General features: G+C 40.7%; 1 protein-coding gene across 14 annotated transcripts in view; it reads left to right on the top strand.

Moving 5' to 3' along the window:
* Positions 1–24,128, top strand: part of TNRC6B (trinucleotide repeat containing adaptor 6B) — a 141,649-nt gene that overhangs the window by 40,634 nt on the left and 76,887 nt on the right. Inside the window, exon 1 of one of the 14 annotated variants that reach the window (XM_085226049.1) lies at positions 14,435–14,579. The exons of the other annotated variants lie outside the window; for them this stretch is intronic. Within the exon in view, the coding sequence (XP_085082175.1) occupies positions 14,575–14,579 (5 nt within the window). The 5' untranslated portion in view covers positions 14,435–14,574. Of the gene's footprint in view, positions 1–14,434; positions 14,580–24,128 lie in introns of those variants that run through there. 14 annotated transcript variants of the gene reach the window in all.

Here is a 24,128-nt window from a genome sequence, read left to right as displayed (position 1 = left end):
AAATTCCACTTTTTATTTTTAAAGTGAAAATTTGTACATTAAACATTTATATATTTCTTCTTTGGGGAAATAATTTGCAATATGCTAGAACCAGGACCTCTTTCTTGTTGTGCAAATGGTAGAGTGGTTGTCTTTGAAATACTAGTCTTAAGTCATTAAAATGTGCCGTATTAAAGGAACTGAAATGGTGAACAAAATGGTTTTTTAAGGATAGACAATTTAAGATCCCAGTACTTAGCAGTTTAAGGAAAAAAGCTTGATGGGAGGAAAAAATGACAGGTTTCTATTTGCAAAACACATGGAGAAAATGGTGTTTCCAATGACTTCAGACTGAAAGCCGGTAGCAGAAGAGCAGAGCTTGGTCCTAAACGTGTTTGCAGTAATGGCTGTATTCTGTATTCTTTCCTTCGGCTAATACAGTGGTAATTTAATGTTGGTATCACAATTAAATGTTTTCCCTGACATACCCTTTGGAACAAGCAAGAAGATTATTTTTAGGAAATCCACCTAAAAACTTCTCATCAACAGCCCCCGCTCCCAGTGTGCTCAGTCGGATGTCACCTCATGAACAGGAATTCTGTTGTCTCTTTCATCAGCTGTGTACTTGTTGCGGAAAGGTTGGGATTTGTCTCAAGTTGAAGGTCTTCCTTACCTTTCAGATCAGCTATTGACTAAGTTGACTGCCTCTGCAACAGTGAGAAAATCTTTCTGAGGTAGCCAAGATGAGCTTGGGGAAGTTCTAGTGCTGAGCATGCACATTCTTTCCATCATGGAAGCGAGCCAAACTTCTCAAAGTAATTGCTGCTATTTCTTTCTATTCAGACTGACCAGCTTACTGTGGTACCAAGAGGTACAAAGCTTATTGAAGTAGAAAAGTAGAAACTTTCAGAAAGTTCTAGAAAGAAATGAGTGCAGGAATAACATTCAAAGAGCAGGAGTTCCGTTTCTGCTCTTGTGAATTACTTATTTAGTTAGACAATAGCGCATGTTGTTATAGTGAGTATATGAGAGATGTTGTATTGGATTTATTCTAGCCTTTTGTTTGCTGTCTTATTTTAGGTGCAAGTGGAAGCTGTGGTTATTTTACAGTTGACCTGATTTCTAATTAGAGCTTTTTGAGTGCCTTACAATCACTCTATTCTCCAAAACTATATTTACTGGAAAGAGAATGACATCACTGGTAGACAGGAGTGATTTTTTTTTTTTTTTTCTCTAATTAATAAATTTATGTTTTTGTGTATTAAATAGCAAGATGATAGAAATCTTAAAGTGCAGTTTCAGTAATATAGCTAAGAGATGAAAATAGTTTTGTGTAGTTGTAGCATAATGCTAGGAATATTATGTTACAGGTATTGCTCTTAAATTTAAACTGATCACTTGAATCTTTTTCTATGAGCAATCTCAAATTTTCATCTACCTAACAAAAATTGCCTGCCAGGATGGAGCTTAACACTAAGTGACATAGATCTGGCATCCAGGATAAATGGATGAATATCACACAAAGGTCCAGTAATTTATATCTTTAATTTACTCCAAAACGACTGTGTTGTCTTCAAAGCTTCTTGAACTGATCTCAAAAGGAGAAGAGGAGGGAAAAAAACATTTAAAAATTACTTCCATTAAGTATTAGTTGAGCATCCTGGAGTGGGTCTATGATGGGCCACAGAGGGGCTTTTAGAGCATCAGAAAATGAGGAAAAATTGAGAGCTGGTACTTTTTAATTTAGAGATTAGAAGGTTTGGAGTCAGGCGAACTTTTCTGTGTGTATAGAGAGATACTTGATGGGAATGCAGACATTTCTCTGTGCTCTGCAGCGAGGCAAGAAGCAGTGAACGCAACCTGAAATACAGAAAGTTGCACTCAAAATTAAAAAAGAAAGGAAAAAGAATCCCAAAAACTATGGGAGTAGTCAAGCAGTGGAATAGGCTGCCCAGAGAAGTTGTGCTGCAAGACACTGAAAACCCAGCTGGATGCAACCATAAGCAACCTGCTGTAGTTAGCCCTACTTTGAGTAAAGAGTGGGATTAATCACTTCCAGAGATCCCTTCCATCCTAAATGTTTCTGTAGTTCTCCACGTGTGTATATTCAGTGGTGTCTTTCTGCTTGGTTTCAATTAAAATCAGAGCTTATTAGTGAGAAGAAATAGATAAGTTTGAATGTGAGTCAGATGTTTGCTACAGGCATAGGTATGCTAGATGAAGGCTCGTCTTTCCAGCTGTTCATCAGACTTTATAGTTTACTCCCTCTACAGCTGTGCAGATGGAATTTTTATTTCGAGTGCTTTTAATTTGCTTTCTTGAAAAGTTGACCACGTTAATTGAATTGCCTTTCATCTGGGTAACTCTACTGACATTATATTCAGAAGATACAGTTTCAGCAATTGACCTGTGAGGGAATTAACTTGCATCAGAGTGCTCGAGGAGTCAGCAAGTGTTAACCTTAGAGAAACCCAGATATTTTTTTTTAATATTTAACTGCATTCCAATGGATTCAAATAAGATTTGAATTGGCAATGAAAAAAACCAGAAATAAAAAGACACTTCTGAGAAATGTTCAATGTAAGCAGTAGTTTTCAACTAGCTGCGGTTTAGTTTGAAATTTCCTTTGCAAAATTACAGCTGTATAGTGGGCTGCAAGGAGCTGACATCTCTGGGTGAGTTCAAGCACTTTATTTCTGAAATGCAGTAGGCTATTTCAATGCAGTTTGATTCAGGGATAAAAACTTGACATTGCAAGAGTACTTTCTAGTATTTAAAAAAAAAAAAAAGAAAAAAAGAAGAAATGGTATATTCTCACTCTTTGCTGTATTGAGGGTTCTTGTATTTGCTGTATTGAAGTAAAAGACCAAGTACCACTATTTCACAGAGCAAATTCTCAGTTACAAAATGCTATTTTTCAACATAGCACCGTTAGCTATGCGTTTTTGCTAGCAATGAAGCAGAGCCTGTATGCTGTGCTCATAAAAAATCTGCTCCAGCAGAGATGACCCACTGTTTCACAGCTGCCATGACGGCATAACTGCTGTTTCCCATGCAGTCGTCCTTTCCTTGGCCTGAATAGGTAGAAGTCAGAAGGCACCAAATCCAGACTATAAGGGGAGGTTTGGTAGGATGGTCCAGACAAGATTGGCAGTGTACTCCACAGTCTTCAAACTGGTTATAGGGCTGCTGTTGTCATCTTTTCTGGCCTGACTATGCAAGGTTGTGCTTTCTGCTTACAGTGGTCAGAGTTTATAGTTTTTTTCAGATTCCAGGAAATTCAGAAGGACCACCCCTTTTTTATCCTAAAAGAAAGTGCATATCACTTTACCCTCTGAGGTCTGCATCTTGAACTATTCTTCCATGGGGAATTCATGGGTTGTTTTGACTTCTGCTCATAGTGGTGATACCATGTCTTGTCACTGGTAATGATGTGCTCTGGAAAGCTGTCACCTTCAGCCTTGGATTGGTTCAACAGGTCCTGAGAAACTTGCATACAAATGTCCTTTCTGTTCCTGTGTGAGCCTTTGTGAGATCTATCTGGTGCAAATGTTGCAGTATTTGAACATTGCCATCACCATTCCCAGAGTATTGAAGCCAATATTCAGCTCTGTACACCATTCTCTGGTAATAAGCCACTGATGAGCTGATTGAGAGGCTCTTCATTTCATGGTGTAACAGCTGTTCATGGACATCCAGAACGTGGCTTGTCTTTCACATGGCCGTCACCACTGCTGAAACGCATCACCTGCTGCCTTACTGTGCTTATGTCCATTCTTTAGTCTCCATCAACATTCAGCAAGTCTCGATGAATGTTGGTAGATGTAATTTTTTCCACATAGAGGAATTCAGTGAGACGCCTTTGCTTCATCCGCACTTCCATATCAGACACCATTTGGTCAGACTGTCCCTCTGCAGCCCTACGTCACATGGCAGCAAAATGGAATGGAATATTGGTGAAAAGACCACATCACCATCATCCATCTCTGATGTCACAGGGCAACATAATAAAATAGGAGGTATTACTTTAGGAGCAGCCTTCATAGATTACATACAGGGCTTTTGGACTAGCTGTTAACAACAGGAATATAGCTCATTTAGATTGGAACCAACTTTTAAGTAATGCTATTCATTCAAAATCCTTAGTGCAAGTGAAATATGGAACAGGCAGTGCCATCTCCAGTACTGTGAAAGGTGTGCAGTTTCTGCACAGTGCCAGTGTTTTACGGCTATGGCTGTGCTGCAGGGAGGGCTGCTGCTAATGCTGAAATCCACACTTCCATGAGTCTACGTGGGCTGCTGAGGCTGAAAACAGCTACCTTGAACTGTGCTTCTCCTCAGGCACAGGAGCAGTCAACTTCTCAAAAAATTTGTCGACAGCAACAAATTGTTTTTTGCTGGCACATTTTGAGGATCATATTTGGAATTTCAAAATAACCTCCAAATACTAATTCAGATTATCAACTCAATTTTGTGTATGTAATTTCTGTGTCACCTCAACTTCTCTTGAAATTCGTGGCAAACAGTGCCTTTCCTTGGAAACATCAACAGTTATGTTTAAAAAAAGTAAAGCTCGTAGCTGATTTTTCTGCATATGGAATAAGCTCATAAGGTAAACAGCCTAAACCCATGCCCCCTTCTCCCCTTCCCTCCCTAAAACATCCTTTGATATTCTAACATGCCACTGCTGAGATGTGTGCTATGTATGTAGCAACCAAACAGAGTGCTGCAGTTCTCTCGACATGCTTCAGTTCTAGTAATAATTCAGACTAGCTCTTGTATTGGCATCCGAGTAGGAGACTTCTGCCTTTGACTTTTTTATTGCTTATTTTACTTCATTTGCAATTTGAAAGGATATGGGAGGGCAGGAGACCACAGGACAAAAGCTCAAGGTGAAAACTGAATATAGCTGTTCCAACTGAAATTCAGGAATACTTTCATCAGCTTCACATTGTAGAAGTCCTTTTTCACTCCTTGCCATGGAGTGGCAGGACAGTTTGCATCTCTACCTGTGTGTGTAGGGGGGAGAGTCTGAAGCACGGAAAAACAGTGCCCTTTGATGTGCAATTGAGTGGGCAGCAGTGGATGACACAGCAGTGAATTCTGGAGCTGCAAAGCAGCTATGTTTTAGTTGTAAGACTGGCAAGATAATAATGTTGAAAAAGCTGGTTGCACTGCTTAAGATAGAGTACTTCTAAACAATGTGACAAGAAAAAGTATGCAGAATTTATACGTAAGTATTTTAAGTGCCAAGGGATTCATCAATTCTGTTCCACATTTTATTAGTTTAATGTTCTGGTTATTGTTTTTCATCTTTTTGTACCTAAAATTAGAGGTATTTATCCCCGAGAAAACTCGTCTGAATATTCTGTGCAAAAATCATTTAAATTAAGTATTTACTTCTGCAAGCTAGTCTTAAAGATGTTTGACAGTGTTTTCAGTTATTTAATGTTTTTAAAATACCTTGTTTCACCTACTCATTTTTTCTTTCAAATCTCATACTAGGAGGTAGCAAAACATTTAGCATAGCATGTTTTACTTTGTCATGAAGAGATACCAGCTTTCCATGTACCCCATCTATAACCTCCACTATTAGCATAGTGTCATTCTGCAAGCATTTTCTGAATATGTGGAAAACTGGAAACTACGTGACTGAGGAAAAAAGAAACAATTGAGATCTGGACAGAAAAATGTTAAATCCAAAGGTAAAGTTTCCACTTAGTATTCACTTGCGTTTATCCTGCACTGCTGCTAACACTGAGAGAGGAAAAGATTTGTGGACAGTATGCATTCTACATTTGAACAGTATGATGCTGCTTTTCCTGGGATTTCACAGTGCTTTCTTCCAGATGTCTTCTGGTAAGAACAGCCTGGTTTGTTGTTTTTTCCAAGGTCTGTATTTGCCCTGCGTAGGAAGCACACAAAACCTGCTTCTGAACTTACAAAAAGTCTCTTGGTCAGACAAGACTGCATGTGTAGTCTTTCCAAAACAAGAAAAAAGTGCATTTCTGTTCAAATTTTCTAATTTACAAGGATGGTACCGCAGATTTCCCTGTCAATATCACATTGACACCAACAACACTATTGATTTCTCTAATCATTCAGTTCTAGTTGTGATTTCTAGCAAAAAGAAGGGGAATTGTATTCTGATTTACCACCATCCTAAGCAGCTGATTGTACTTCGAAGCAGAGAGCATTTCTGTACTGACCAAATTCCTAAAATCCCAGAGCCTCTTTATTCAAACATCACTCCCACCCCCTGTTCTCTAGTCCTTTCTAAGGACTACCTACAGACGCTCCATTAACATGAAGTTCATTGTTCAGGCAGTCTTTCTGGTTTGGTTGCAGTGGCTGTTGCCCCTCCCTCTCCTAAGCAGACACTTCTCAGAAGCTGCCCGAGGTAACTGCCTTCTGATGCATCATTTATATGGATGGCTGGAAATTGCTCTCTTTTCAGCTGTACATTGCTCTGAGATAGGAACTGATGAGCGGCATCTTACACGAGAGTGAGATAAGTTGCTTCCAGGTTGATCTGTGATCCTTCTTTGTTTCAATCTTCAGCTAAAACATATCTCAGTAGGTTTGGCTTTTTTGTCTTATTCTTGTACTGCTCTTCTCAGACAACTGCTTGTGATGTACAAACTTAAAGTGTATGATGTCTGTATTAAATGTTACATGGAAAAACAGATCCAAAAGTAATTGCTAGATACTCCATTTGTGATTTCTCTCCTACCTTTACATGGAAGACCGTTTACTACAAAGTAGCTTGCTTGAGACGGGCAGGAAAAATGGTTTAAAGAAACATGAGGACAATTTGATTTCTTGCTCATTCTCCCTACTACTGTTCCTCTTAGTGTAACTGTCATGAAGAGCAATAAAAATAAAACAGTAGTATCCTGTAAGTGTTTAGACAAGGAAATCCCTGGAATGCATGCATAGAAGTTCATTAAACAAAACTCATATTTTCCATTAGTAAATTGAATTTCTGGTTAGTGTATTTTAAGACTTTCTGAAAAAGAAGGTACTGTCTTCTAAATTGTTTGTAAAATAATGGGGGGCAGAGGGGAGTGTGGAAGGAATTCTGCTTTTCAGTTCCCTGTTGATGCATTTATTTTTATTTTTTTTATAGTTTGTTGTTGAACTGAACTACATGAAAGTAATAAGGCAAAAGTCTTGCTGCTTGTGGAGGCTTTTATTGCTGAGGAAAAAGTGGCTTAGTATGTAAACAAGCACTTGTTTAACTAAAAAATTAGTGATAAGGCAAGTTGCTTGGCTTGATGCTTTCAAATTGGCAGTAAAGATGTAAAACGTGAGCATAACCTCACATGATTGCATTTGGCTTTATTAATGACAGTTTATTGGAAATAGTCTTGGTTTAAAAAAAATGAAATAATTATTCTTTTCAGTAGGAAAAGAATTTTATGTTCATAAAATAAAAGTTGGAATAATTTTGTATTCATTCTTTAAAATGCAGCGAAACCTGCTACAAATGCTGAATACTCAAATAATAGCAACTGACTTCAATAATTTTCCTTGCTGTTTTTAAGCACCGAGAATAATTCTGAGCTCTGTCTCTATATTCTCTGTATCACTGGCATAATAACTGTTTATTACTAGTGTAATTGTACAGTTGAGAAAAAAGATGAGGTAGCTACAGCAATCTGGTGCCACTCAGTTTCAATAAGAGTTCACATCCTGGCCTCCTAGAGCAAGCCATTGGCATTGTAAATGTTTGTGAATTACAGTTCTAAAACGTACTTTCACACTGGATGATTGGATCTTCTGTATTCTTTGTATCTACACCCAGATGAATGACTGAATATTCATTTCAACCATATGGAGAGAGAAAAAAATAAATGGCTAACGGGTCTATGTTACATTAGACTTTTGTATTCTCCTGTTGTTTCCTATGTTCAGCAAATAGAAATTTTAGTGACTGTCCACTGTACTTTATAGATGCCATAGATGATAAGTAGGATAAAAAGATATAAACAGTCTTTGCATGAACTTGGTTGCAAGTTGCTGGACCTATCTAGACCCTTCAGGAAGTGACCATCCACTACTGTAAAATACAGTGCTCCTCATAGAAGTAGAGCAGATGTAGAAGATAGGACTCACTATACAACTAAAAGTACCGTTCCCTGTGGTCAAGGTGGTGTGAACTGAAAACTTGTTTACAGAGGCATTTTGGAACTCTTCAACTGCATCACACCTCTGTCGTGCTGTGATCCGCTGAGCTGCTATGATTTCTCTTGCTCCTACATTGACACATTTGCTGAACTCTTTGCACTTAATCAACTTAGTTATGTTTAGGGCTCCTACTAGTTTGCGTTGGGTTGGTGCATGCATCTGAGTATTTGACAGCAGTAAAGCTTGTAGAATTTTCTTCAGAGGTAGCTAGCTGTTACTTCTGACATCTCAAACTAGAGGACTGTATGTGAAGGCAGGAAAGGTATTCAGCTTGTCTGGAAACATCAGTTTACAGATTTTTACTGAAATAAATAATTCTTTTCACTAAACAAATGAATCAGATTGAGGAAAGCTTTTCCTATAGTAATCCCCTGAGTATGCATTTGTTTTGAATTAGTATGAATATTTTTTTAAAATATACTCTTATCGTATTGTGGTTCCTTTAATGCGAACAAAAGAAAATGGGTTGGTGCCAGTTCGAACCAAGATGCCAGAAATTCCTTTGCTCAGAGGTTTCCGGGCCAGTGACTGAACTCCCCACACAAAAACTCAAAACAAGTCAGAACAATCAGAAGTACTGATCTGTCTCACCATAAGTAAAAAAAAGTATCTACAAAACTTGAAGTGTAGCACACCTTCCTTATAGAAGGAAAAAAAGGGTCAGAAGATCTGGAGTAAGACTAATGCTTTCATTCCAGGAATCTTTCGTGAGACATCCCTTAAACATTTGTGAGAAATTTCTGCACAGATAAACTGAGGTGAATAGGATGTATTGAATTTCAGTAGAGGTATGTGTAAAGGATCCATACAAAGAGGAGGGCGTGTTGTGGTGATGTGTTTATAGATGTGAAAGTTAGATTTTTCTTTAAATGTTCTACCCTTAATGCTTGCTTGTGTAACATTTAAAGCTTCTGGCCTTAAACAGAGGGGAGGGAAGCATTTAACCAGTAAGTTTATTGCTGCTTTTGAGGTGCACACTAACAGCTATTGTTGATGGAAGGTCAGTTAAATCAATCCGCTAGCTGGCATGGTAATTCCCATGTTGTAAACAACAATTAGAAAGCAGCAGCTTGCTGTGTATATGGGCATAGTGATAGTCTATACTATTTCCGTGAACATCTGTTCATACTGAAAAAAAGAAAGTATCATCTTCTCACGAGCATAGATAAATTGGATAAAACTGATAAACTTTTAATATTTCACAGATATCTTGACAATTTGCATGATTTCAGAAACTGAGGGTGGAAACCCATTAGCAGAGGATTACAGTCTCCAAAATTGAGGAGCTGCTAAGGTGATAGTACAGGAGGAGGTTAATGAATTGCTAAAGTCTCAGAATGCTCATCTGTGTAGGTTTCCTTGCATTTTGTGTTAGTGGAGAGTACTCATAATTAGCAAAGATATGTATCTAAGTGATTCCTGCAATCTCCAAAAACACCCAGTTAGCATTTGGAAGAAATTTGACCGAAGATTTTGAGAGCTTGTTTTGTTTCCTGTCATTAAGTCTCATGTGATTTGCAGTTTACTTTCTGTGTATGTAGCTTTCCAAGTAAGTTTGGAGTCTCTTGTCTAGTTTGCTTAAGGGAGCAGGAGGAGAAAGAAATGGCAATATATTTACTATTACCAGTATGTTAAACATTAGTGATTGCCTAGCAGAGTTGGAAGTTAATTTCCTACTAAAAGGAGGCCTTCAGAACAAAGCAAAAGATTGCATTTTCTGACTGTGTCTGTTGGTAGCTCATCATCGTCGTCATAATACGTGTTTTGAGATTAAATGCAGCAGATGCTATCTTTTGCCTGGGTTGGGAGTGCTGCAAGAGGTGCAAAACAATTATGGGAAGAGTCTGCATAGGCTCATGTACTGGTAGGGCCTTGGCATCAAAGGAGAAGTGGATGTGCAGGAAGCTGGGATTAGCGTGGTGGAGATTCAGCCATGTGTGACAGAGACTGGTAGGAAATGAGTTTTTACTTCCATTGTTCACGGAACAACTTTGTTAAAAGGAAGATAGAAGGCTTTATGCTTCTCCACTTTGGAAAGGGCATTTGAGGAGATTGAACAAGTGGAGGCATAGTGATGGATTATTCATAGGCTGAACAGCAAGGGAAAGTACTGTGGCAGATTAAGGAAAAATTAGGTGGAAAAGTGGGTGTTTGCAAAATACTCTGAATGAAGTTTTCCTTGTAAATTATCCTTCTGTGAACACTTCATTAATGTATAGATTCAAAACTTTGTCTTGGCCTTGAAGTAATGAATAGCTCTTAGACATTATGTGCTGTGAACTTTTTGGGTCTTTCACTCTTCTTTTGTCTCTGCCAAGAAAAGAGATCTGACTTCTACTGTGGTTCCAAACCACTGCTGCAATGTAAACTCTGCATACTACAGTTGGATACTGAGTTCCTAAAGTGTGTTGATAGGTGCCTTTGTGTATGGGATGCAACAAGCAGTTGCACAGTTTCTGAAAAGATTACAAGCTTTTCCTACATTGGTCACTTTTAGTCACAGTATTTTTCTACATAAAAAGAAGCTGCATTATACTTTGGCTACTATTGTTTATTATTTAAAAAAAAAAAAAAAAAAAAAAAAAAAACAAGTAAAACACCTGCCAACTCTGTTTTCACAATTCTGCAGCATCAAATATCTCACCACTCCCTGAAGTTGGGGGAGGAGAAGAATATATAGTTTTCTTTAGGAATGAGTATTTTGTCCTTGAAGAATGCTCAGACACTTCAAAGTCTGAACTCCTACCGAGGGGAGGCCATCGCTTGAACAATGGCTTGTGTGCAATTGCTTTGAAGACTTCAAAAAGAAAAAAAAAAAAAGTTGATAGTTGATACAGCCAGATTTAGCTATTGCCTTTGCTTTGAAACCTGGTAGGTATTTGGTATCTCTGTTTGGAGAAAATAATTAAAAAGTGATCTGAACTATTCAATATCCAGGACAGAGCAACTAGGAACTTGACACTGACATCTGCCAAATTTAGGAAAATGCTTTGGAATCCTGATTTTTAACCTAATGTTTTCACTTGTTCTCTTGAAATAAATAATGTGGAATATGTTAGAGCACACAACGAATAGTTAAGAGTTGTAATTCTGTTTCTTAAATTAAGTGGTTTTCTGCTTGCTTTTTTTATTATTAGACATACTGCAACTACTTGCATATATATATGCCTACCCTCAGAGTTGCAACGCTTTTAACTACCTAGGAAAGACAACGTGACCTTTCTAAATCCCATTAACTTGAGGAGGTGAACAAGGTGCAGTTGGTGCTCGTAAGCACGGTAATCCAGGGCAGTTGATCCTCGGTGACCATTCTTCCTGCCTCTGTTACAACATCTACTTTCTGGGGTTGGTCTGGGGAAATTGAGCTGATGAGCTGCAGTAGGATGGAGGGCCTTCAGGCCTCAGTTCACTTTGGAATTTGCCTCTGATACTCTAGGAAACAAATTGTTCACTAACAGAAAAGAGGAAAGTTGGTGAGAAGGCATTTGTGCTATGAGAAACTTGTTAATTCCTCAGCAGAAACCTCAAATATTATGTCCTCAGCTGACTTGACGTTTTCACTTCCATTACATCAGCTATGAAGAACTTAGTAGGGGAATAAATAAGTTTTAAGTTTGTCACCATGGGTAGTATGGGCAACACGGATGGCCCGATGGGATGAGTGTTGTAGGACGGTAAGGGTGTAGCCTTCAGAAAAAGCAAGGTCGCATCAACCTGTAGGACTGTGAGCAAAAACGAAATTGGCAGCCCTGCAGACAAGGAGGTTTGCATAGGAGCAGAATGATCCTGAATCCTTTTAAAACAGCATGAAGACCTGCAGATCAGCCAGGACCTGCCCTCCTTGAGGTGACTGCTAGAGTATAGGTAGTATCCCAGTTCCTCTGTTGGGCAGCGGAGCATCCCTGTACACATCAAGTTGAGGCCTAATTTACTTGTTCAGTACCCAAAGATCACCTAGAAGGTTTGTCTGTATCTAGAACCAAGGTGCAGTTTGATGTGAATTAAAAAACCACTCTCCTCCTGCCTCGGCTGTAAGAGCACAGAGAATCCCTGGCTGTAAGCATTCAGCACACGTCTGCTCACAGTGGATGCTGTCCTCATAGGAGCACTGCGAAGCTTCATTCAAGTTTTTAAGATGCTTTATGATACTCAGAGGGTGCTTAGAAATGAAATGTTTGTGATCAGGTAAGTTAGTATATAACAAAGGTATAACTTCTTAACACTAGCTATTAACAGAGCTATCGGCATCAGAAAGCTTGGTTAGGTTTTCAAGTGCAGTTGACATCTGAAAAGGGATGTGCAGGTCTCGTATATATTTTTTTAAATTATTTTTTATTTTATTTTTGCCTTAGTCAACTTTCTGAACTGCCATACTGCTGCTTCTGCTACCACAATTTTGGTTTGAGGAACACTGCATTTAAGAAACAAACAAAAAAGAAACACTTCCTCTTCTGTGCTGTGGGTAGGTAAGACTTAACCAGTAAGCCAATGGAACAGATAGAGAGTGATGTGTGTAGAAGTTGCTGGCTTGGTTGAATTTCTATATTAAAAAAGGAATTCGGAAGTTGTTTCCTATGGAAACAAAACATGGGTGGTTTTCACCTCGTCAGTGGAGCCCCCCAACTCTTCATGAAGACAAACAAGGCAAGGTAAAAGAGGCCCAGAGCCCATTCATTTTTGACAGAATGGTAAATTGGGCAGTTTTATCCACTCTGCAAAATGCTCTCTAAAATAGTTTTTGTTTCCTGATTGCTTGCTTCTTCCCCTCAAAAAGTTTTTTGAACAACAAACTTCAGAGCAATGAAGAAGAACAGCTGCTCCAAAAGTAATGCCTGCTATTTTATTTTGTTGGCCTGTGACATCAGAGATGGATGTCGGTGGTATGACAGCAGGGGTTGAACCTTCCCACCAATATTCCATTACGTTTTGTTGCCGTGTGACAGAGGGCAGCAAAGAGACAGTCTGACACAGTGGTGTCTGACATGGAAGTGCAGATGAAGCAAAGGTACGTCACTGCCTTCCACTATGTGGGAAAAAATGGCACCTAATGATATTCACTGACACTTGCTGAATGTTGATGGAGACCAAACAGTGCATGTGAGCACAGTGAGGCAATGGGTGGTGAGTTTCAGCGGTGGTTGCAGCCATGTGAAAGACAAGCCATGAAAAGCTGTTACACCATGAAATGAACCTCTCGATCGGCTCATTTGTGCAAGTCAGTGGATTATCACCAGAGAACTGTGTACAGAGCTGAATATTGGCTTCAATGTGTTCAAGGCTTGAACTCGTAGACTCAGGCCAGAGAAGATGACCACCTTTCTCTGACAACCCTTCTCTTGCTCGGCGCACTGTCAATCTTGACCTGGCTGCCCTACCACACCCACAGCATAGTCCTAATTTGGAGCCTACTGCCTTCAGCCTGTTCAGGCTGAGGAAAGGTGGGTCTGCGTGGGGAAACGTTTCCTAGTAATGACTGTTACAGCAGCTGTGAAGCGGTGGGTCAGCTCTGCTGGTGCAGATTTAAGAGCGTGGTATGTAGGCTCTCGTTTGTTGCTGGTGAAAATGCACAGCTAATCAGTGGTATGCTGAGAAATAATGAATAGCTGAGAATTTTCTCTAGGAAAATAGTATTGTTGTGCTCTTTGTTTTAATTTCAAGGAAGTAAATAGGAGGCGTTGCTTTCAGAACAACGTATGTACTTACACACCTGATAGTAGCAACTTGGCTGAGCTCTGGCTGCTTGAAGACATCCCGGCACCGTCAGCTCTTGAACGGAGAGCTTCCACGCCTGAGAACAGGGAGCTGCCGTACCACGATGAGCTTGAGAGGATTTCTACGTCCCAGTAGCACAACTTTGGGGGGAAGTGAAATTATCTGTAACTTAGTGCATGCTCCCGTCCGCAGTGTGCCCACACACACACGTAGCACGTGCAGCTGCAGCTCTTGATGCAGCTGTTCGGAAGGCAGCAGCATCGGAGCGCTCTCCGAGCCGCCGTCAGCCGTCTCTCCGGTCGAGTCTCCGGCGCGGGGCCGATTCGGGCACGCGTTAGCTGTCGGGCGCGCTCTGTGCGCGGCCCCTTTAAGGCGGCGCGGGGTCGGGCCCCGCCGGGTGATTGACAGGTCGGCGGCGTCACGTGACCGGGCTCTATTTGAAGGTCACAAAAAGCTGCTTCCTTTAGAGAGAGGGAGAGCGAGGGAGGGAGCGGGAGAGCGAGCGAGCGAGAGAGGGAGGGAGCTCACGCCAAAATGGCCGACGGAGTCTCTGCTGGCTTCTGAACATTTGAAATTGAAAAAAAAAAAAAAAAAAAAAAAACAAACGCGAAATCGTTTCGGGATTTTTTTTTTTTCATTTCCATTTCTACCTTGTATGCCTCAACTCGCTGGATTTAAGCACTGCTGCACTTTATGAGGTTAGTGGCGCCCTTATATTTTATTACTACGACGATTTTTTTTTTAACTGTTATTATTATTTTTTTTTAATTACCCATTCGTCGGTTTTAAAGAGCCCGACCTGGCCGTGCCCGGCGCTGCTCCGCGGGTGTCTCGGCGCGGTGCGGGGCTCCGGCAGCGCCCGCGGAGCGCTTCGGAAAGATGGCTCTGTGCGAGTGCGGCTTTGGGGGCGATTCGTCACGTAAAGCACCTGGGCGGATGGCTGCGGCTCCTCCGCCTTCCCCGAGCCGCCCGGCTACCGGATCGTACAGAAAATCTCGTTCTATTTAAATGGAGGCTCCCGAAACAGCCGTTTCTTCCCCGCAGCACCCCGAGCTCTTCAATCTGCTGCAAAAATTTGCATACACGGAGTCGGGTTTGCATTCTTCCTGCCGCCGGCTCCGGCGGGGACGGATGGGGAAACGCTCGCCACACGCCGGCCCTCCTCGGGAGGGGACGCGGGGAGAAGCGCCGCGGCGTGCGCCGTCCTGGCGGGGCTCGACGCGGCCCCGCGCTGCCCTGCCGTCCATTCCTTCTCCTCCCCTCCCCTCCCCCGCGGCGGGCGAAGCGCGGCGCTGAGCGGAGCGGCGCTGCCCGGCGGCCCCAGGGCCCTCTCCGCGGGCTCGGAGCGGGGCGGGCGCGCTGGCGGCTGCGGGGCGCTGCTGGTGTCTGCCGCTCTTCAGAGTGTAAGCGTTCCTCGTTCTGTTGGTAAATATAGGGGAAAAGCAGCGTTTTCTCGCCTTCCCCCCGCCCGCTCTCTTACTAGCAATTTAAAGGCAAGTTATTTTTGCATCTCCCTCCAGAAGCGAGCAGAAAATTAAAGGGAAATAGCTGAAGCTCGCTGTGCACAGGCACCTCCCCCTGCATTGTAGGAGTGTGATGTAATGCTCCTTCTGCGAGGTTAAATGAAAAAATCTCTCGGTGGCGGTGCGCGTTCTGCATCTCCTCCTGGTAGGTCCTCTAGTGCGTTTTGCATTGGATGTTGAAGCAGCAAACGATGATGATAATAAAAGAATCTACTTTCAGATCTTCTGTGTGCATCGATTGTGATTGGCAGGTCAACTTTATAGATCCACAAGATGGATCGTTTAACGTTTCTTTGTGGCCTTATATCTGCACGGCTGAATCCAAATGGAGGAAACACATTTGTCTTTATTGCAGTCTTGTAACATAGATCAGATTCTCCCTCCCTCCCCCCCCCCCTCTTGGCTAGAAGATTTAAATAACCCTACGGTATATCGATTTTTTTTCTTGAAAATTAAAAGATGTTTTCTTTTCAATTAAGGTGAGCCTATTGAAAAGAACACTCAAATTTTGGCCTTAAAAAGTTTAGAGGTGACGTATTACCTAGTTCCTATATAAGATAACGTGCGTTCTTCCTGTTTAGGATTAATGAACTTAATAGAATCTACTCTCACTTTGGTAGCTTGTAGCTGAGTGGGAGAACACTGTAGACACTCTGTGTCTTTGGCCTGGTGCAGCCTGGTGCCTGAACCCGCTTTTGTTATTCAGAGCTGCCTTGGGCTTAGCGGAGCCCTCATGTAGCCAGAACGTGCTGACTGTACCTGTTGATTGGCAAACTTCAAGAGTACAGTTCCCAAACACAATGTTACAGATAGGATTCCCAGGTTTGTTGCTCAGCTCACCAAACCATCAGATACATAGTTCCAGTGGTACTGGCCATAGCTTAGAACGGTTGAACTGTGAGGCAGGTGAGCTTTGTCCTGGACTGGCAGCGTTGCGGGATGCAGCCTTCTCAGGATCTCTGCTTGGGGAAAGTCCTCACCTTTTTTTGGCCTTCCTGCATTACTCTCTACTGTGTGCTTTCAGATCATGTAAATGCTAATGTATCTTAATGGTATGGAAATGGGTTATGGGATATTCTCTAATACCTGCAGCTGTTCATAACTATAGAAGCTGTCATGGATGCTTAACATAATATTGTAAAGCAATCACTGAAAATAGTAGAAGCAATTCCAGTATGTAGTCTCTGTCCTTTGAGTAGTTTTCTGAGATGATCTTTCCTATTCAGAATGTACCAATTGAAATAGTTTGTCATCTGAATATCTGAGTTATCAGAAGTTCATGAGGGGTGTGTTGAGGACTCTGCAGCCCATAGAATGGTGAGGTTTTAAAAAAGTGGGTCTGGACAATTCTCAGTGCTGCACATTCAGTATGCCTCTGTGGTACGAAGGGAACAAAACACGGGTTTGGTCCGTTTTGAGGGACCTGACACGAGTTATGAATCCTAGATCAGAATTTGAATGTTACAGCGGCGTTGTGTCAGGGAGCGCGAGCCTTTCTGCTTCGTTCAGTTTACAGCAACAGCAGTAGCTTTGGAAGCCTATTTTATTGTTCTGTTTGCATTTCTCTGACGATTGTTATTGGTGTCTGCAGGAATCGCTCTTTTTTCCAAGGCTGTTTCAGTGGACTAAAAACTGTAGCGAATTCTGTAGTCAGCAGAGCCCCCGGAGTATTGTGCTCTACGTTTTGGAGATAATTGACGAGAAAGGCCTTATTACCATTGAGCATCAATATACAGGAGCCTGCAGCTGGAATTAAAAATAAAAAATAAAAAATCAAGGAAAACAAGTGTCTGAAAAATGTGTGCTTGCTTTTTTCAGCAGCTTTCTTTCTTTCTTTTTTTTTAATCCTTTTTACCTCCTTTGGGAAAGAGGGAAAAGAAAATCTCTTCTATTTTCTCTTGCAAGTTTCTCTTTTAAACTTCAGAAGGTCGTGCAGTCTGTGCTGCTGGTCTCAGCTAAAAACCTTTTGAGACTTTTGTCTTTGATTTGTTAATAGATGGCTTTGTAAAGTAGAAGCATCCACGTTTACAAGAGAAGAAAAATTCGCTATGTGAGTTCGTATACTGTTAGAAGAATATTTGTCCCTTTCCCGTTCCCTTGGAAGATTTTGTTGTGGCTTGCACCTTGAAGCAGAACTCCTTAGTTTTGGTCATCATAGAACTACTTTGCTTTTGCTGATGTGGATGGAAGGCATTGCTTTGGTGTTGTCTTTGCTTCAGCTATTGGTTGTGTTGTGACTGAGAAGCACAAGGGTCTTTTTGTTTTGGTGTGGTTGTGTTTGTTTGTGTGAATTGATTAAGAAGAAACCTGCCTCCTTCTGAAGGGCTGCTTCAGCAGAAGTCCTGAGCTCCTATTTAAACAGCTCAAAATGTGAGACAGGGGAATAAGACACGGGAAGTTCAGCCATGAAAAGCTGTATTTCAGTTTTCTACCAAGGGGATCAGGTGTGGATATCTGAGTTCCAGTTCTGTAACTTCTCAGAAAGTCTGATGGAGGGTGATATGTTACAGCAAGGCAGCAGTAAGTTGAGTAGCCACTTAGGAGAACTTTACTGAGGAAGCTAGTTAGGTTGTAAGTGGCTAAACTTTAAATATTTGGCTGTAGTTGTTGCTGCAGAATTAATTTGTTACACAGATCTGAACTTGAATTTAGGCAAATATGAAGACATATTGATTCTCAAAACACGGCAACTTCAGTATTTACTTGAGGAAAGAGCAAGTCTCGTTACTAACGCATCACTGGAACTTAGTTGGTGTGATTACAGACGCGTTTCAAATCACAGATTGGCCTGGGTTGGAAGGGACCTCAAGGATCATGAATCTCTAACCTCCCTGCCACATGCAGGGCCACCAACCTCCCCATTTAATATTAAACCAGGCTGCCCAGGGCTCCATCCAACCTGGCCTTGAACGCCTCCAGGGATGGGGCATCCACAACCTCTCTGGGCCTGTTCACATCACTGTCAGACTGTCTTAAGTGAGGTGTCAGGGTAAGGCTTGGCCAGTTCAGCATCAAGGGCAAATTTGGAAGTATCACGGAGATGAAAAATGCTGTGTGCCCGAGGTATTTCCATGTTGTTGTAGTGGTGGTATCATAAGTGCTTTGAAGGGCACATGAGAAATGGTGCCTTCCTCTGTCTGTGGTGAGCACCAGCTCTGGAGCTGTGCATCCAACACGTCTCATTGCTGAAATTCTTTCATTTGTGAATCTGTTTTTAAGCCAAGGCGGCAAAGCAGTTTGTCTTTTGTAGAGACAAAGCATTATATTTTTGGAGCACTGCCTATGCAAACTGTGGGTTTTTTATAGATAGTGCCATCCGCACACTTGTGAAGTGAGTTCCTAAAGCTTTATGGGTATTGTCAATTTAAGGAATGGTTTCTTTTCTCTTTGTATATTGTGTGCTGGGTTATAGTTTAGGGCTGAAATGCTCTGGTGCTACTGTAGTTATGTACTTGTTATTTCAGAGAACTCATGGAAGAACTGGCTGATCTGGTGTTGGGATATTATGTTATGGGCAAACCTCGATTCTCCTTCAGAGTGTTTCAGTTTCAGAACCACGTTTATTTTGGCAGTTCGGTCGCGTAGGAAAACATAAAACAAAATATAAACCCTGGTATTATCTCAGGTATGCAAGAGAAGATGCATTAGTAGAACAGGTGATATTTAAAGGCAGAGCAGTGCAAGACGTAACACAGCATGGAAAAATGTGTGCTGATACACCTGTAGAGAAAATACAGAGGGGAGCCCTGTTAATGGGCATAGCTGAGTGCTGTTTTAGTGCTACAACTTGTCTGAATTTAATGAAATGAATGTTTGTTTATGTTAAGGAAAGAAAATGATATAAAAGTGCTTAGGTATCTACAGGTGGAGAAATGCCATTGAAGTATAAAGCCTATGTATCCATTCAAATTTCTGTTAAATGGGACTTCCGTAGTAACATCTAGGTTTGGAGCTTGGAGCAGCAACGAAGTCAAAACAGAACATGAGATAAAACTGTGTTTTGTTTCATGCCAGCAGGAGGGTGATTCTCTGTTTAAGGTGGTACCTTTGCAAGGCTTCACAGCAGCGTGAACAGTAGCTGGGGTCGATGCATCTTGAGGTAGTTCAAGTAAGAGCAGCAGGACATGGCAGAAGAAGGTAGTCTAGAAAATGCAAAAAAAGCTCAAGTATTTTCTGTTATTTTTCCGTTGACGTGTTCATGCTTTGAGGATGAAACAGCAGAATCTGAAAACCAAATGGAGATGGAGGAGAAGATTGTCTTCATTTCTGAACCAGAGGAGGGTTGTTGTTTTGTTTTTTTTAACAGAACAATGGAAAAATCACTTCTAGCATTCTCACTTTTTTTTTTCTTTTTCTTTAAACACAGCATTTGTTAGCACAGAATGATCATAAGCAACTGTCCATCTGTGATTTCACAGTGGTGGTTTGCCACAGCCTCTGTATACACAAGGTCTGCATGACCAGCTGCAAGAAGGCTGCTGGAAGTGAGTTGTTAAAGCATATTCACACAGTAGCCTTTGTAGATACTGAGGTTTTTAGGCTAGCTGACCTATATAAAAGCAGGAATGGTTAGATATGTATTCTCTTAATGCCACTTAACCAATAATTAGGCTTCAATTCACTTGTCCCATTTTACATGTGCTCTGTGGCAGATACACACAAATGTGTTGTCATCATAACTCAATCTGTATTTGAGAACTTAACTATGCCTGAGCCATCCAGTTCTTCAGGACATGGTGTTCTACATCTCTTAAACCTCCCTTGAAGTCTCTCTTCTGGGTTTCCTCCCTTTTACTGGTTTGAATTTTACTATTTGTACTAAAAGACATTACAGCATTCAAGCGTAGCTGTGTTAGCATTCTTGCTGAAGCTTCTTTATTAGCACTTAAAAAAACACATAACTTCAGTTACATAATCGCACTGATTTGGGGCCCAGTGTAGAACATGTTACATTCTGAATTTATACCCTAGACATATTTGTCTACAAAACAGCTTTCTTTGGCAAGAGGAAGAACTACTAGTAAAAACTTAATCAAAGAAAGTGAGACTGATGTATTCTCATGTGTTGCTTTGGCAGCTAGATAAACAGTGGCCTTATGCTCAGTTTTCTGCTCCGAACAATTCAAAGGGATAATAGTTCATCTAATCACAACGCAGAGATGAATGTTGGTATTTTATTGTGTGGAAATTCTGATCTGGTTATTCTTGCTGGATTGTTTCCAGGCTTTTCTGCCTCTTGCTGAAGAGAGTTTGAGGTCAGTAAAAGTGACTTTCTGCACACGAGGAGGGGAGAGTGGAGGGGGAAGGAGCAAAAGGAGTCAGAATGTAACTGTCATCCTTGGCTGACACTTTCATGTGTGCTTCAAGGATTGGTCATCCCGTGAAGCAGAGAGGGTCTTTAGACTCTTTGATCCTCATATGAATTTTGAGATGGTACAAACCTTTTCTTGCCTTTATTTGGGAATCGTTAGTTGCCCGTTGCTTTATTCAAAAGAGATTTTACAGTAAATATTTAATAAATAAAGCTAGTTAAACACAGTGAAAGTAGATAGAGGATCTTCTATTTAGGTTATGTATATGTCATGGTTCTGTTTTTCTTTGTGGGTATGATGACAAGTTGATGAGGATTGGCTGGAATCTAAACGCTGACCAAGTTCAAACTGTTTTTGAGCGTAGTTGGTTAACCTGGATTAAAACCCCAAAAGCTTCTTTAAAAGAACTTCTGTATCTCCAGCTGGTGTATTCTTAGTATAGAAGTCGACTGTAGCGACAAATGGTAATTGTGAATTAAATATACTTACGTTACAAAGTCACATTGTCCATTCTTTTTCAGGTTATGTTCAGGTTGTGTCATGATACATTTTAACCAGACCCAATGATGCAGAGGGAGAATATGGACGAGGCATTAGAGTTATTTTTGTTTGGTTTGGTTTTTACCTGTGTCTTGTAATCCTATTCAGGGCAGATCTAGATTACCCTGGCAACAGTGCTTGTTAACCAGCGTAAAAGGCTTGCTGTTGTATTCATGTTTGCTCCATCTGATGGAAACAGGTGGATGGTAGTGTGGTGGAGGAAGCAGAAAACAAAATCTCGTTCGGGTAAAGATTTAATCTTGCTGATAATTGTTCATCCGTGTTACATCAAGATGGTATTTCTTCAACTTTCCAGACTCTAATCAGCAAATATATTTTGAAAGGCACTGTGATAGAGCAGTAAAATGTTAGTAAATGACCTGGAACAGGAGAATTGCAAATTCTGTAGCGGGTAATGTTTCACAGCTTTGAACCATTTTAGTCCTCCTTGAACACATGCTGTCTGAATTTGCATTTTACCCCCTCTTTTTTGCATGGGAGCTATTCTGGAACAGTTGTTTCTGATGAAGTCTCTGACTGTTTTTGTCTCAAAATAAAGCAGTATTCTGAATTCATTTATGCTGCTGTTGTGTTACTAGTTGGGAGATAGCCTTAAATTTATCACTGCCCCAAATAAATTCTGTATCCTGATACAGGAAAAAACTATAGGAGGTGCGTTCTTACCAGATTTTAGGTAAAACAAGACGCAAAAGGAGATAGTAGGTGGAGGCTGCACTGAATCCTAGGCTTTAAGCTGAAGGCCAAGACTTGCATTGTTAACTAACATACCGTAACAGTGAGTTGCTTTGTTCTTAGTCTAAGCATGCCTGTATGGTTTGGCTGAACCGGCCAGCCTTTGGAAAGTCAGCCTGCCTCGATAAGGTTCTGAGGTCAACTCTTCTCCCAGGGTGTGGATTTAAAAGCACTGCAGACTGTTTTAAAGGTGACCGGCTGTGTTTGCGTGACTGCTTCATTGGAGTTCAGGAAAAGCTGAGGCTCGCTGCTGTCAGTCTCCATGGCATTCTGCTTCATCAGATAACGAGAAGTGAAACTTATACAGCAGACATGCAAGATATTATATGCTTTCACTTTATGTAATTTCTCTTGATCTTTTTTCTTAAGAAAGCTTATATTTGAAATGATGGTTTAGTTAGTGCTACGTATTTCAGTTAAGGTTGAATGGTTTTTCTACTACACATTCCTAGGCCATTTTTTGTTGTTAAACTAAGATTCTTAAAATATTAGTTGTTGTAATTGCTGGAGCTGAAGCATTGCATGCCATGTGTATGCTTAATATAAGCTGTTAAAAACAGATTTCATCACCGGCTCAGTAACTTAATAAGAACAAGGTCGTAGGTTGTTCAGTACTGTAAGTTAAAATTGCTTTTAGAGCAGATTCCATTTCATCTTGTTTTGTGTTTTTTTTGTGCTTTTTTTTTTAACAAAAATCTAAACGACTGCTTTCTAATAATTTATTTTCCACGTTATTATTTATTTCTTTTGATATTTGTGAGAATATCATATGTGTTTATGTAGTGCATGTTAGCAGTTAACGCATTTAAAAACTACTAAGTGTCAGCTGATGCATGGAAACTTCTTAGCAGACCTTACCAATTACAGCCACAGTGGAAAAATTGCCCTCAGTTTGTATTTTGTTTGTGGAAAAGTCTGCAAAAACAAAGCAAATGCCATTCTGTAAGGTAAGTGTATGGATGGAAGAGGAGCAGCAGAGAAATGTAGAGGCTCTCTGAAGGCCACACAGCAAGGCAGTGGCAGAGCCAGACTTGAACTCAGAAGTTCCTGGCTTGTGGCCTGAGGCCCCAGCCAGTCGTGCACAGCTGTATTGAATTGTGAGTAGAAAGATGCTTTCTTTTTCCTAATGCTTTATGGGAACAGAGCTGATTTAAATAACACGATAATATGGATTAAAAGGTGGAATAGTATATTTCACCTTTCTCAAAATCTCAAAAGCTAAAGGTTCTGTGTTTTAAGCTTGCATTTAATGATTGTGGATTTCCCCTTCTACTAAGGAGTGTGGTTAATGCAGCTGGCTGATACACCGTAATAAAGCAGAGTGCGGGGTCTTGAGGTCAGACTGAGGGCTTCTGCTGCCAGTAGAGGTATTCAGGGCTTAAAAGCTGCTCTGCACGCTACCTTGAGAAATCCTAGCATTAAAAATATGCATAAATAAATCTCTGAAAAGCAGACAGTCTCCTTTGATGTTTCAAAGTACAAGTTAAAGTCTAGTTCAGACACAGTCCTCCTGAAGTATTTATGAAATTCACTTTCTATATTTAACGCTCACCAAGTTTTTAATGAGGTTTTACGTATTGTTATCCTTCAGTGGATTATGAAAGGCTTTCATCGTGTGAATCTTAAAGAAAAGAGAGGAAACCTCTGTAGCTTTTCTATGGATTCACAGATGGTTGTTCATTCCTGGAGTAGAAATTTTGATAGCTTTTATTGAATGACAGTTTTGGTTATTTGAGGTGTTTCCTTTAGGTGGGAGACCTCGATTTAGAGCTCCATTCTATAGAGTGATTACAAGTTGTTTTTCTGTACTGTTAAAACTCTGGGCAAGGATTAGCAAATTTGTTTGGGTGGTAAAAGGGACTTTTCTATGCAGTTCTGTTAGTTCCAAGGTGTAGTAGCAAAAGAGGGCTTGGGTTGTATTTTCTCAGCTGCATTGTTTACGTGTTTAGCATTTCTTGCCATCTGTGGCCCTATGCAAATACAGAGTAAGGATGTTTTCCTAAATTATTTGAGTGACACCTGGTTGGGGAAATGGACGAAGCCAAAGCAAACAAAAAGAACCAAAATCAACTCACTGCACTGCCCTGATGTCGTACCTGTGTGCAAGTTTGCTTTTGTC

Source organism: Meleagris gallopavo, chromosome 1 (assembly GCF_905368555.1).
Source record: "Meleagris gallopavo chromosome 1, MGAL_WU_HG_1.1, whole genome shotgun sequence".
NCBI classification, from domain to species: Eukaryota; Metazoa; Chordata; class Aves; order Galliformes; family Phasianidae; genus Meleagris; species Meleagris gallopavo.
Note: the sequence above shows the minus strand (reverse complement) of the source record. Positions and strands in the feature narration are given on the sequence as shown.